The following is a 14,748-nucleotide window of genomic DNA, read 5'->3' as shown; positions in this document are numbered from 1 at the left end:
TTAAGTAGAAGACACTGCAACTTGAGAGCCCTCGCAGCTATTTGTGCATTGATTGAATGTAATGATGTATTAGATTTTACAAACGAAGTTCAGGAAGTTCAAGAAAACATCAAGAATGTAAGCTATCCTGACTTCTATTTGAATACAGAGAGGGAAAAGAACTAATAACTCTGCATAAAACCTCTTCTTCACGCATGCTTCTCAGCATCACAGTGCAAGGGAATTTGCTAGAAAAACCATCTCAAAATCTATTCATGCCCAGAAGTACATGTCGATCTGGCACCTAAAAGGGTGTCGTCCTTTTTGGCATTGCCACGAGGAGTACTTGAGTTTCTTCACATCCCAACATTGTGAAGTTCCCTCGAGCTTGCATTGCCGAAGATTGCAGGATAAACCTAGCCTGTCGATCAGTTTATGGGAAAAGGATGTGCCTCTGTATTGAATACAAATTTATCCAGAGGAAGTATATTATTTTCTCCAAACAATAAATATAAATACTTCAATGTCTCCCCCAGGAAGAAAGTCTCCATCTTATCTCTTTTGTAAGGGGGTATTGTGGTAACATCATCCAGTGAAGTATAACCTCCAGAATCCACCTTCGTATACTTCTCAAAGGCCTCAAAAATTTGCCAACCCCATTCACGGTACCTGTACATATTCAAAAATAAAAGTTGAAAACATGTAAGACGCATGAGAGAGAGAGAGAGAGCATACTTTGGATCCTCTGTGATGCGATACAAAACAAAAAACGATTCCACAGTTTCTGGGCGCAAGAGATTGTGCCGATCATTGTGCTTAATTATTATGTCCTTTACATACTCAGAGCTTTTGTTCCCACCATCAGGCCCCCCTTCAGAATCACCCTGATTAAAAAATAAATAGCCAACTTTTCATTGGTAATATGAAAAATGCAAAAGTATATGCTGCAAGAAAAAAAATTAAGAATTCATTTTAAACAACCAATGATCAGCTAGTTAGCTTACCTCAATGTGGAAATAAGCGATTTCAGGAGCAAGTCCAGTAGAAGTTACAGAATACATTTCAAAGCAAGTCTTTGCCAGATCTTCTGCAAGTTTCAGATTTTCTAAGTCTTCTGTCGTTAGCAAGTTATTTTCAGTTGCTTTCTTCTTTGTGATACCCTTAGTAGCACCGAGAGCAAGGGTACCTGGAAGGAAACACACCTGAAAAATGAGAAAATTAGCTTTATTTTAAAATCTGAAAGGCATATATGTGATCATAGAGAGTATGCAATTACTTGATTAATCAGGTAAATGATAATAATTGTTCTGATAAATGATGGATGTAAAGTTGGACTAAAATATTTGATTTGACATAACTTGATGATTTGAAATGTTCTGAAGATACAAGTAGTCGTCCATAGTAATAGTGAGTCACAGCATAAGGAACAACATTTTTTTCCCAATGATGAAACAGCCTGACAGCTATTGCCGAATGATCTATAAGTCAAAGTCAAACTACAACTGACTAACTTATTTAACTGCTGAAAAATCTTAGTAAATTGGTCTACGTAATGCTGATGCTTTTGCTAAAAGAACGCAAAATACAAGAGCATTTGAAATGTAATTCCTCAAAGGTCTTCTGACAGTGTCAAAAGCAGCTTTTCAGCAACCCACCAAGCAAAGCATGGGCATAAGGCTCTAATTCATCCGGTAAAATACGGAAACACGTCTAGCGTACAGTTTCTCTGGAAAATTCCTTATAAAAACTCATTGTTAATAATAATTATGGAGCTCCTAATATCAAGGCAAGTATATCTCTCTCTCCAAAGAGGATTTTATAATATTAAAGCACAAGCATAGCTTCATAATTCCATTTACTATATCAAAACTTAACAATCCCACAATGATCTACCTGCTAGAAAGTAGAAGGATCACAAAATCACAAGATCTTATCATTTGAATGAAGATATATTAGTTTCTCATCAAATCAGAAGAAACACCAGTATGCTAATTGTGTTAATACCAGATGATCCATTTTGGGGCTGAAGGCGCCTTTGGATCCATAAGGAAGCTCCCCAACAAAAACCAACCCTTTAGGTATAGATTTCCGAACAAGAAGGTGTCTGACCCCTCTCATTGCTTCTGTATACATTTCATGTAGATACTTCATATGACTATTTCGACTATCCTTCCTCTGAATCCAAATTTTTACTAGGTACTCATAATAGCTGTCACCACGAGATCCCAGCCGAATGTTCTCTCCACTAAATTGACCAGAGCTTGGACTGTGTTCACCAGGAGAAGAAAAAGTGAGTGTTTATCAACAATTTCAAAATATGAAAAAGGAAGATGTCTAAAAACAGAAAATTCCCTTGCAGAATAAAAAATATATACAGAAACCAAAACATAAGAAAGTACAAAAAGTTCTGCAATTTCATGTGCAACATTAGTACTCATAGATACAAAACCCAAAAAAGAGAGCAGTAATGTACATTGATCTGTTGGAAATCATACGGGTCTTGACAATTAAGGATATGTGAAGGCTCTATGTCATACATAGAGGCCTACAAAGGCAAACTTTATGGGAGGATATTCATGAAATGGAGCTGCTGCTTATTCTGGTTCCCACATATTTTTCACACTAATCTCGTTTTAATCTGGTTTCCCCGCAATTAAGATAATTGTTCCTCTTTTCTGTGAACTTATGATAACAATTGAGGTACTTGAGTTCATTATAATGTACTTCAAAAATTTATACTTAGACACAAATTTATTTGCCACTCATGAGCACAAGCACATATGCAACATCAGTCAGCATGGTCTACATGTCCTGCCACGCTGACCAACATTACCTATTCATGATAAAACCAGACATATGACACACTTAACATAAACATTTCAAACGGAAATAAGAAAAGTGATCATCAATAATTAAAGCATGAATGCCGCCATGCAGCGGAATAAGAGAATCAAGTTCATGAAAATAGAGATCACAAGAACTCTTACTAGACCCCCTACATACCTGATGTAGATAGGCACCAGTCCTTCCACTTTGGGAAGTTTTTGTATGTGTTCCAGCACCTTCATTGCCTCTAAATGGTACTTAGGATCACCAGATATTTGACTCAGGTAGTTGAACTCCAGTTGCAAGGTTGAAACCTCTGAAGTACTGCTTAATCCATCAGGAGCAGGATGTGCAGAACGATCACGGAGAATAACATCGCTGAAAGGTATAGCTGTAGGACTTGAAGTAAAAGCTGATAATAATCTGTCAGCCAAGTTCTTCGCAATTTCTAAGAGGACCTCAGGTTTAGTTCCTTTAGAGAGCACAGGTATTCCACTATCTCCTTTAACTCCATGTTCACCACCACTTAAATGATAAGCACTAAGAAGCCCTCCTAAAACACGTATGGTAGTTTCAAATAAATTGACCTGCCCTTTCTCACTTATTCTTGTCATTAGGTTCTTCTCTATCCACATTCCTGCCTCAGAGACAACATCATTGGCACCCATTATTATAGCTGTATCTAAGGAATCTATGACAGTAGCACCTAGACCTCCTAAACCATCAGTACCTCTTTGGCTCACGGGCATAAGTTCATCATAGCCCATTGCATAGTTTCTATAGCCAGACCAAGCATGGATGAATGCTTCTTTGACTTTCTGTTGCCTGGAATTCCATTCAGACTTCGGAGATGACTTTTCATTATTAAGGTTAGAACTACTATTATGCACTTTGGCTGGAGGAAGTTGCGGAGGGAGCCTTGGTGGCTTCCTCCAAAATCTTCCAAATTTATTAGCATCTCTCTGAACATTTTTGTCTTCTCCAATTGCAAGATCATTCTGAAGTCCACTAGGCACAGAACTGTTGGAATCTCTATGAGGGACAATTAAATATATCAAACCACAAACCAGTAATAGCACCAAGAATTTTCCTAGGCTACACTTTGCACAGTCTGATCTGACGCTACTAGTAGTTAAAGCCTGAGTAATCACCTACAAGAAACAACAAAAAGATAAGTTCAGAGGTGATCCATAATGTGAGTTATAACAATTGCCAATTACATCTGATATTTAGTAGTAATCAATGAAACGTGTTAGTGTCTAGAAGAGAAGTTGAAGGAATAGAATGCCAGCGCTAATCACAGGCAAGCATTCTTGGTCACTGAAAGACTTATGAACTGGATGCAGGCTAACTTTCCAAAGCAATACATGCATATATCGTATCTCCTAAAGAAGCACGATTTTTTACTCACTAAGTTGCAGCACAAAATGCTTGTCTCGAGATGGATGCTATGGAATTTGACCAAGAATCCGGGAGAGAATAGATATTAAACCAAATAACAGCTATATTTCAATCAAGGCACAGAAATACGAACTTAGATTCAGATCGGCATCCGTATCGGATCCGAGTTACGAATTCAACGCTCTTGCGGTGAAATTTCAATAAGTTCGTCGAATCGCATCAGATCGGGAAAGGAGAATGGAAGAGGGAAGAGGGGAAACCTTGAATCGGGATCGATGGCGGAACTTGGCGTTGTCGTAGTCGACATCTCGCATCGAATAAGGCAACGATTTGGACATAATCGCTCGCTTCTGTCGCTCCCGCCGCGAGATTTGGAGCAAAAGCTAAATCGAAGAGAGGGAAGAAAGACGAGGAATGAAGGTGGTGGGTTCTGGTTGGCGAGCGAAGAGGGTCGGGATCGGGAACTCGAGTCAACCCGAAGAAAAGAGACGCGAGTCGCGAACGGTGCGCAACACAAACGCGCTCCTTTAGTATTTTGGGTTAAATTCCAACAACAAACAATAAGTTTGATGAAACTCTATAAGCCGGGCGGGCTTTACCCGGCCTAACCCCAACTCCACTAAGCCCACTAACAGTTGAAAATTACACATTTTCTTCTGGAGTAAATTACACATTACACCCTAACTTTCAATCATATTATAACGGAAGCCCCCTCTTTTGTTTCCATATCGCACACTTCTTTAATAAATATATGATGGGGTTTTTAACGTAATTACCGCTGGTTTTTTTCAAAATGTCATAATCATTACGGTCATTAAAATATCACAATTACCGCTAAAAATATTTTAATATCTTCATAATTATCATTATAGTTAGTTTTTAGAATTTTTTACATAATTATCACTTTTTAAAAAGAAAAATATTACCATCGAAATCATTATTCATTTTTTAAAATATTATTCTACTAATTAAATCTATATTTAATGATACTTACTTAAGCACTTTGAATTGTGGTCTAATATCAAAGTGACATATAAAAGAAGAAAAAGGAAACACGACAATCAAACTCGCTAAACTAATCGAGTATATCAATTTGGCCCTTTTGTTATATATATTGTCTTATTTTTATTTTTCTCATCCACGAATTAGTTCATTTTACGATAGTAATACTCTTAATATATAATTGGTTAAAAAAACTCTTATAATATTTTTTTTAATGACCAAAATACTCTTTATCTTCCTCCTCCGTAGCCTTAATCCCTACCCTTACCTTACCCTCCTTCCTCCTCCAAAGTAAACTCTGGACTATCTTTCTTCTTTCTGCCAACTCAAACATTAACTTATATTTCATCCAGCAGGTGAGATAGAAATGGAGATAGAGGGGAGGTGAGATTGGGGCCAACCCAAACTCATAAATAATACATGCTAATATGATACTCTAAATATCATGCTCTTCGACATCCTTCTCTTATATCAAAATAATGAACTACCATTATGAGTGGTCACTTATTATTTCATGAAGCTCTGAAGGCTCCTTGGTCATTGATCCATTCGGACTATAGTGATTGGAGTTGCAAACTTGCAATATACCAGATAAAAGTTAATAATATATTGGGCTTCTGCTTCATATATAAGAAATCCAACAAGTCGAAACCACCATAAAAGCATTCCATACTTCATTGTACAGTAATCATCAGTTACTAACTTTCATACATATATGCATAGGATCTCTGTCCTTGGCTTGAGTGTTCGACGTGGTCATTAAGCCCTTAAAAAGTTCTAAATAAATATAATATAACTAAATCGTTTCATTAAATTAACCATAGAAGCAAAATAAAGCTCCAAAATAGAACATCAGACAAAACGAAATGCTGGTTTCCTATAAAATTAGGACCAAACTAAGTCTCCAGATTATCAAAGCAAATTACATCGTTTTTTATTTCACTATTCTCAAAATATTTACAAAAAGTTTGATATGAATATAAATTCACAGTAAATTCTTCACCCTGAATATAGAACTTTGTATCGTTTATTTAAATATTGACAGCAAGAAATGTTGGTAAATTGGTTGCAGTAAAACTAATAGAAAAAATGAATGCAAACAGCTTGATTAAATCAACGCCACAATATTTCTCAACATAAACACCTGACTATGTGGTTGTATTTTGTTAGACTCAAAAGATAGAGACATCGAGGGTGGACATTGATGAGGAAATATAGTTATCTCTTCCTGCCACTGTCTTTAAATTAATGGATGTTGTTAAGTGTCTATCTCGTAGAAATTTGGAAAAGAAACTACTTTTTAATCACACCATAATAAAATCTTATAAGGTGAAGATAGATCAGCCAGAAAAGTTATGACATCGTATAGATAACCAACTCGATGTGACATGATAAGGTGGACGACAATCCTTCTTGAGAACCGTGCCTAATAATAGCGAAGACATATGGGGTTTTGTTTCTTCCCTGTTAGATATACGTTGCTCTCAGTCTCTCTTTCAAAATATAAAATATAATAATTAATATTTTCTAATAGCTTAACTTTCTATAATAATTGGAGAATTATCTAATTGGGTGCTTCTAACTTCGCGGTAAACATATAGACCGTATGAATACTCTCGATAATTCAAGGTATTAACGAACTAAGTTTCTATATAAAGACTCACAACTTTTCTCCCTATGAAACTCAATTTCTTTATCTTTTTTTGAAGGGTGCTAATCTAAACGTAGTAATTTTTTTTTTAGTCATCAAAAAGCCTAAACAATAAACATAGGCTTGATAAGAAAAACTAATTTTTTCTTGATGTAGTAAAGTCATTTAGACTCCACTAAATTTTTAGCTAACATACAAAATAAGTCATCTAGTCTAAGCTTTAAGTCATTATGCCGCTAAGCTATGGCTCATAGATAATTGCCACTGAACCATTGCTTTGAGCCACTGCATTATTGAGCCATCGCTTCAAACCAACACTAAAAGAATTGAGCTGAACTACTAAGGTCAAAGTAAGCCACGGATAATTAAACAATTTGCACAAGAAAAAAAAAGCCCTTTTGGCCTAACGAGATCCTCTGCATCCCTGACGTAGAAACTTCGTGAAACTGGAGAGCGTGGCAGAGTGAGATTGGCTTAATGACCAGTAACCTTGCTCCCGTTCGGTCCTACACTGCACATGCGGGGTTGAAGAGCTCCTAACTCTGTCGCATGGCCATTATTAAGCGGCCAGTGAAGTGGGACCAAACAACGGTACGGGATTGACGTAGCGGTTGGAGTTCTAATTGCACTCAAAATCGTACGGATAAAATTTTCCCTGCGCCTGAACCATATTACGTTTCTTGTCCGCATGATTTATATTACGGTAGTAGTATATCAAGTTTAAAGCAATAAAGAGTATGACAAAATAAGAACGAATTAAAACAATTTAGGTTCATATGCACCTACAATCCTACATAGTACCTACCCTATGTCAATAAAAGCCATGTCGGACTCAGTACGATACCATATTGTCGATCGATTTAATATATTCTCGAGTGAGGAGGAAGAAGTCCAGATGAATATTTGTAGAACTATTTCGAGAGATCTTAAAGAACTAAAGAAAATTAAATCTATATCTAATTTATAGATTAAATTGGTACAAAATATTAATTAATACTCTAGGCCTCCCTTGGGAAAAGTCTAGCTGTTTATGTATCGCATCGTAACTAATTTACGGAGCAGCTTGGCATTGTGCCCTTCTCATAAATAATGGTGGTGAGTCTTCCTCGCCTCTCTCTTATTTTCTTTGTTCTCAACTAGCTTTTCTTTTATTAAAGAAACGATTTGGAGTGATAGTGATTTATAAATTTTAAAGAGTATAGTATTTATTAGTATTTGTTAGATCTAAGATCCAATAGATATAATAACTCTAATTATTATATTATATGTATAAGGTACAATAATCTCGCATAATAAAGTCAAGCTTGGCTGGACTATGTCTAGCTCTAAATTACAGCCCAAATGCCCAATTGTCACTATTAAAAGATGTATAAGTGCTAGTAACTAACTAAGCCGTAGGAATACCAATATCAAACGCACCTTTTAAAACTAGTTTTAGCCAACTTTAATCAAATTAATCGGAAGTGCATGCGAATAACTTCGAAACCGGTTTATGATTAGGATCGTTTCATTCGCGTCAAACGAACGCGAGACTCGTGACCATAGATGATGCCCTCAGCGCTGTTCTCCATCGCGGTGAGGCTCAAAATTAAAAGCCTCATTAAATTCCCCACCAGATCCCCTCGCCTTCCCCATTAAAAGCTCAATCCCAACGACCCACCCGTCCCGTCTATCCCCTGATCGCCCCCATCAACTTGCCTCAATCCCCAAAATACCCCTTTCTACCTTCTCCAATTCTCCTATAAAATCCCAACCCCCCACCCGAATACCCCCAATTCCTCATCCACCTCCACCCCTCTCTAAACTCTAACCCTAACGAAGTCAATCCAGATAATCACCCATGGCTACCCAAGCTATCGCAACCCAACGCGAGGGCGCCGAGGTCTACACCGGTGAGGAGCTGTGTAAGAAGAAGTCTCTGGAGCTCCTCCAGGAGTTGCACCTCCCCAGTGGCTTGCTTCCCCTCACGGATCTCGAGGAGGTGGGACGCAACAAGGAGACGGGGTTCGTGTGGCTGAAGCAGAAGAAGAGCACGACGCATAACTTCAAGAGCATCGGGAAGACGGTGTCGTACGCGACGGAGGTGACGGCGTTCGTGGAGGACCGGAGGATGAAGCGGATGACCGGGGTTAAGAGTAAGGAGATACTTATCTGGGTTTCGCTCTCCGATATGTCCATCGACGACCCGGAGCATAAGAAAATTACCTTTAAGACCTCGGCGGGGATCGGGAGGTCGTATCCCGTGCAAGCCTTCGAAGAAGAGGAGGGGAAGAAGGAAGAAGAGGGAAAGTAATGGATGACACTTCAATGGATTCGGTGTTGAAGTATTGAGTATTTAGTATCAATCTTCTGATATATATCCTGTCTTGTTCTCTTCACTTGGAATCATGTTTCTATCATTCGAGGCTAGCTCCTAATAATAATAATAATAATAATAGTGACCTTTAATGTCCGTTAGATTTTGAGAACATTAATCAGAAGTATATTTTTTTACTTAGTTTGGGAGCACTGCTAGATTTCTAAGCACCAAAAGAGTTATTTAATGGCATAACCATTTAAGATGCCCTGAGATGTAGCACCAGCTTACGGTTATAGCATCTGCACCACCTACACACATGCCCACTTTAAAGTATATAGAGACTTCTAACTAGAATGACATTTAATGGTGCTAGCACAAATCTTACTGAACAACTACTACAATTAATTGTATGAAAACTTTATAACGGGGTTTAGTATTAAATAATTATATACTTGAATAGAGGGAATAAATATCTGGATCTAAGTGCTATTGGATCATTCAAAAAAATAAGAAAACTGAGCATCAATCAATGTCACCTAACTGGCTAGAGTGATGCATGGAGAGTGCTGACAATTATATATATAGTTTCTCTAAAATTATACGACTCCTCATCACCTTTGCGACTATCTGTGATAATTATCTATGTAGTTATCCAACGCAACCTCTCTATGCAGTTCCTCTTTTGTCTTTCTGTCCTTTTCTTTTCCCCCTTTGGGTTACGGTCACGGGTTACACATTCTTCAATCACATGGCACAATGCGAATATAATTCTCTAGTCGACTTTTATTTTCTGTAATAGTTAGTGTAATAGACCTTATCTTTTAGTATTATATATACGTTTGTTAGAGAATAATAGGTAAAAGAAGAAGGCATATATTTATTCCTCAAATAAAACTAAGGGTACTCCAAGAAACCATCAACGGTAGGAAAACGTCCACCCAATAACCAATATATATATATATATATGCTACATTTATCCTGGATAAATCTAGGGCGACGTGGAAGCGTTCCAACCGCAGCCTATCTTGTTATAATCTGAACACCGATCAATTGCAACCCCGAATGCAAGCATTTCCAACAGTCATGGTTTGGATGGCATTGATATCCAATCGATACCCGCCAAGTATACGAAATGAAGGGAACTCCTACATTTGAACCAGCAGAAAGTGCTATCCAGTCCATGGCAGGCACATTGCCATTGCATAGCCACACAGGCTCAACTCGCACTTTATCCGCCCCGGGTATAAAGTTACGCCGCCCATTTCCTTCTCTATCCCGAGTCCAACGCGAGATAAGCTTCGGGTTTGCGTCCATGGCCACCGGTATTCTCCTCACCTCGCGCTACTCTACCCTCCTCTTCCTCCTCCTCATCTCCACATGTGCGCTCTCTACGGCTTCGGCCGGTGATCGCGGGGACTTCCCTCCCTCGTGCGACCGCATCGAGTGCCCGACCTATGATGTGGTCGACAAAGGGAACGGGTTCGAGATCCGCCGTTACAATTCGACGGCGTGGATGTCGACTTCGCCCATCGAAGACATCTCCTTCGTCGACGCCACTCGCGCGGGATTTTTGCAGTAAGAACCTGAACCTTACGCATTTCTGTTATAAATGTATATTTTTTCATTTCACACCCTCAAGTAACACTAGTTTTAAGTTGATCCTAGCTTCATTCATATGATCTGTTTTTCACTTCTCTTTCGTGTCAATTAAATTATGCTAAACTAAATGAATGATGATATTCTACGTAATTCTTATGTAACAGGCTATTTGACTACATCCAAGGAAAGAATGAGTATGGAGCAACCATAGAGATGACTGCTCCAGTGATCACTCAAGTGGCACCCAGTGATGGCCCCTTCTGCGTCTCATCCTTCGTCGTAAGCTTCTACGTACCGAAGAAGAACCAAGCAAACCCTCCTCCTGCGAAGGACCTCCATCTACAGAAATGGGGTGCCAAATATGCAGCTATTAGGCAATTCGGAGGCTTTGTGTCTGATGCTAGCATTGGAGAGGAGGCAGCAGCTCTGTACGCCAGTCTTGAAGGCTCCAATTGGGCTTCCGCCGTCGAGAAGGGCCGGAAAGCCGATCCGACGTCGGCTTATACTGTTGCACAGTATAATTCGCCATTTGAGTACAGTGGCAGAGTGAATGAGATATGGATGTTGTTTGATGTGCAGGATAGTAATGATATGTAGATTGAGGGAGGTACTTTGTGCAAAAGTGGAAGAAGAGAGTACTGTGGTAGCTGTGTTTTCAAAGTAATGGAATAATTACCAGGAGACTTGAGTTTATGATACGCAAGAGTGTGTTTGGTAATGAATATGAATAATCTTTGCCAAGGAGTTTTCGTTTTTGTTTTTGGCTCTGTTTCATTGCCGAGTAATCTACTATGAACTCATAATGGTTTGTCTTCAATATTTAGCATTTATTCTATAGTATCTAATCTCTTAATTTCTCTTTCGTCTTCAATTAATGCTCTCTTTTTTCTTCAATTTAAGGTTTGGAAATGGGCTCGGATAGTAGTAAAATCAATATTTACATCCTGTATTAGTACGGATACGGATATTAAGTGGGTAATAAACGTGGGAATGATACTAATTAGCGAATGTTGTACAAAATATGACAAAGATAAAGAAGCATGTCTGAAGTATCCTTGCAATCCTCTTCTCTTTTTGCAATTATAACCTTGTGCTACGTGCATTTTGAGCACATTGGTCCATGGAAATTTTCTCCAATTAATGCAATGCGAAGATAGAGATACTTAACTCGATTACCAATCAAAAGCGTCTCGAGAGTGATGCCATTTCTTTTAGCCTGCATGGAGTATACGCTACGGGAAGCGAATGTTACAAACTCGCACTAATTAGCCCCCTTGAAACCATAAACTCTTCCCAAAAGTACGCAATCCCACATCCTAATCTTCTCCACTCTGTGTGCTAATCTTTCACCTTCAAATAAATGGCGCTTTTTTACACTTTAATCAATCCTAATCCCTTAAACAACAAGAACGTATGACTACAAGATTCCAGTACTACCCATTTGAAGTAGAGACAAGTGCCAAGAACAGAGGGGGACAAAGAGAACGCCAACACCCAAGAACTAATCTTTCTTCAAGGCTTCGAAGCTGAGTAATCCCCGCAGAAGAAGTCGATGGAGTACTTTGGAGCATCGTTATGGCACCAAGATGAATCCGACGGCGGCACGAGTCCTCTCGGCAGCATCGGCGCGAAGGTCGCCGCTCCGAAGTGACTGCCTCTCTTCCTCCTCCTCCTCTTCCTCCTCTTCTTACCATTCGTGACAAAACCATTTACGGAAGTGTGAGTCCTCTGCTTCTTTACGTGGAAGACTTGGAGAGAAGCATTGGGCTGTGGTTGGCTTATAGGATTGGAGAGGGATAGAGAAGGGACGGATGAGAGGAGGAGAGAGAGGAGGAGAATAAGGAAGGAGAAGGAAGCCCATAAGAAGGAGGCATGGCTGGAACCCATGAGTTGAAGCGTGAGGTATGGAGATGCATTTGTTTTGGGTGCAATCACTGGAGAAGAAAGAGATGGGAGGGAGGGAGAGAGAGAGAGAGATGCAAAGTGGATCCCAAGAGGCTATCATGTATGTTATTATTAATATATTGCCCCAGAGAGGGATGGAGAGATAGAGAGAGATATTTGACTGGGCTTTGAAAGCAAAAGGAAGTCAAAATAGATAGAGGAGGATCCTTTCTTTCTAAGCTTTGGAAAAAAAAATATATCTTCTTTAATATCTTCAGGACTCATGAACTTGGCTACCAAAAGAACTCTTAATTAATCTAAAGTGGATTTCTATGGTCTAAATCATATATTATTATTTATGGTTATGTTGTGTGTGAGTGATTGATTACATTTTGGTGGGGTCGTAGTTAAAAGGTTTCTCTTGAAATATATCTCCTTTTCTTTTCTTTATTTTACCTTTAAAAAGGAACGTTTTTAGATATCCTCGTTTCGTGGGGTGTGGCCCAAACGCTTTGGTTTCTTGGAGGCGACTCTACTATCATATCTTTTGACCGACTAATGAAAGCAAGTAGGTTTTCACGTAATTGCCACTAAAAACTTTCACATTATCATAATTATCATAATTTTTTTTTAAATATTTAAATTGTCATTAAAATATTTTTTTTTGCTTTTTAAGAATTGTGTTATGGTTAGATTTTAATAGAAAATTCCTAACATATTATTATTAGAGTTAGCAAACACTCTCTCTTTTTAAGTTTAGAATGTAGATTATGTATCAATAATTTTTGTCTAGTATAAAAAAAGATATTTTCTATTGTAAAAAAAATATTGGGCGAAGGAAAATTTTTATATTTTTGAATCTAATTAATATTGCAATCATGATTAATTAAATTTAACAAACAAAAATAATATTTTTAAAAGAGTATAATAATTTTGGTAGCAATTATAATATGTTGAAGAATGTATAAGTATATTATTTACCTAACTCGTAATTATCAAAATTATATTTAGAGAAGCAAATCACGCTGAAAATTAGCTCACAAAGGTGGTGGAAAGCTTTTTATTTGAAAAACAAAAAGAATGTACAATTCTAAGAGTTTTAAGTGGCAACTATGTTATTGTGTTATCCTCCTAGCAAAGGCTTAGGAGGGCAGTTGAGTTGGGCCAAAGTCGGGCCCTAAGAAGGCCAAGGTTTGGGTCAGGCCCACAGGCCTTCAATTGCTATTTCTTTAATATTTTTTAAATAGATACTAAACTTGCAATCTAATTATAGGCTAGCCAGTAATACAAGCCTATAATATTTATATATTAGATAACTAAGTCAAACTCAATATCACGCTCGGAAAAATCTACTAAACACAGTCCCATCCTTCTTCACACGAGCCTTTGGCATTGACTAATATAAGTTAACTGGTGAGTTACAACTTCGGATTTCTTTTTTAAATCCTTAGTAGGCTAAGCTCTTAAAGGTGGAAATGCCAAGAGAATGAGAGCACGTTCGGGAGATTCCATTATGGATCAAATGCCATACAATTTAGACTTTTATTTATTTTAATTGAAGGTTATTTGTCAAAGGCCAAACTACAATTATATAAGAGAATACATGATGTTGATTAAATATGTAGTTATGTAAGAGAACTATAATTACAGGCGTTATTAATTATACTTAGACTTTTAAATATTTTCTGTCTAGAGAACATAGAATTGATAATAAAATATTTTTTAAATCTAGAATTCATATTAATAACTAATAGAATAATATTTATAAGGTTTTACGAGGCGGTCAATGAGCCACGAAAAATAAATTATGAGGTATTAAACAAGAATGGGATAGTTTAAGGGGTATTATATGGTTTAAGTATGCAAATATTTCAAACTATAATTTTTTACCTCTCTTTGGTAGCTATTTATGATAGGAGTTTAAAGTAGGATTTGTTTTGGGTCTCATTTGCCTCCCACTTTGATCTACAAAGGAGAGAGAGAGAGAGAGAGAGAGAGAGAGAGAGAGAGAGAGAGAGAGAGAGAGAGAGAGAGAGAGAGAGAGAGAGAGAGAGAGAGAGAGAGAGAGAGAGAGAAGAGAGACGTATAACTAATAAAGTCATATTGG

At 37.8% G+C, this 14,748-nt stretch overlaps 3 protein-coding genes across 3 annotated transcripts; 2 read left to right on the top strand and 1 right to left on the bottom strand.

Annotated features, from left to right (window-relative positions):
- On the bottom strand, nucleotides 1–4,774 carry LOC140792971 (mannosyl-oligosaccharide 1,2-alpha-mannosidase MNS3). Its single transcript, XM_073144247.1, has 6 exons — nucleotides 4,467–4,774; nucleotides 2,983–3,956; nucleotides 1,984–2,245; nucleotides 984–1,181; nucleotides 715–863; nucleotides 1–648 (listed from the first exon to the last, which is right to left on the bottom strand). The coding sequence occupies exons 1-6, from the start codon at nucleotides 4,542–4,544 to the stop codon at nucleotides 408–410; spliced, it is 1,902 nt and encodes a 633-aa protein (XP_073000348.1). The 5' UTR covers nucleotides 4,545–4,774; the 3' UTR covers nucleotides 1–407.
- A 3,837-nt stretch (nucleotides 4,775–8,611) lies between these two features.
- On the top strand, nucleotides 8,612–9,356 carry LOC140792097 (uncharacterized). The gene has a single exon (XM_073142927.1). The coding sequence runs from the start codon at nucleotides 8,700–8,702 to the stop codon at nucleotides 9,150–9,152; it is 453 nt and encodes a 150-aa protein (XP_072999028.1). The 5' UTR covers nucleotides 8,612–8,699; the 3' UTR covers nucleotides 9,153–9,356.
- Nucleotides 9,357–10,079: 723 nt separating this feature from the next.
- On the top strand, nucleotides 10,080–11,498 carry LOC140792096 (uncharacterized). Its single transcript, XM_073142926.1, has 2 exons — nucleotides 10,080–10,733; nucleotides 10,922–11,498. Exons 1-2 carry the CDS (start codon nucleotides 10,291–10,293, stop codon nucleotides 11,352–11,354), a joined length of 876 nt encoding a protein of 291 aa, XP_072999027.1. The 5' UTR covers nucleotides 10,080–10,290; the 3' UTR covers nucleotides 11,355–11,498.
- The last annotated feature ends 3,250 nt before the right edge of the window (nucleotides 11,499–14,748 follow it).

The sequence above is a fragment of the Typha latifolia genome, chromosome 7 (assembly GCF_019914945.1).
Source record: "Typha latifolia isolate L0001 chromosome 7, TyphaL0001v2, whole genome shotgun sequence".
Taxonomy (NCBI): domain Eukaryota; kingdom Viridiplantae; phylum Streptophyta; class Magnoliopsida; order Poales; family Typhaceae; genus Typha; species Typha latifolia.
The sequence above is the reverse complement of the archived record's forward strand: the minus strand, read 5'-3'. Positions and strand labels throughout refer to the sequence as shown.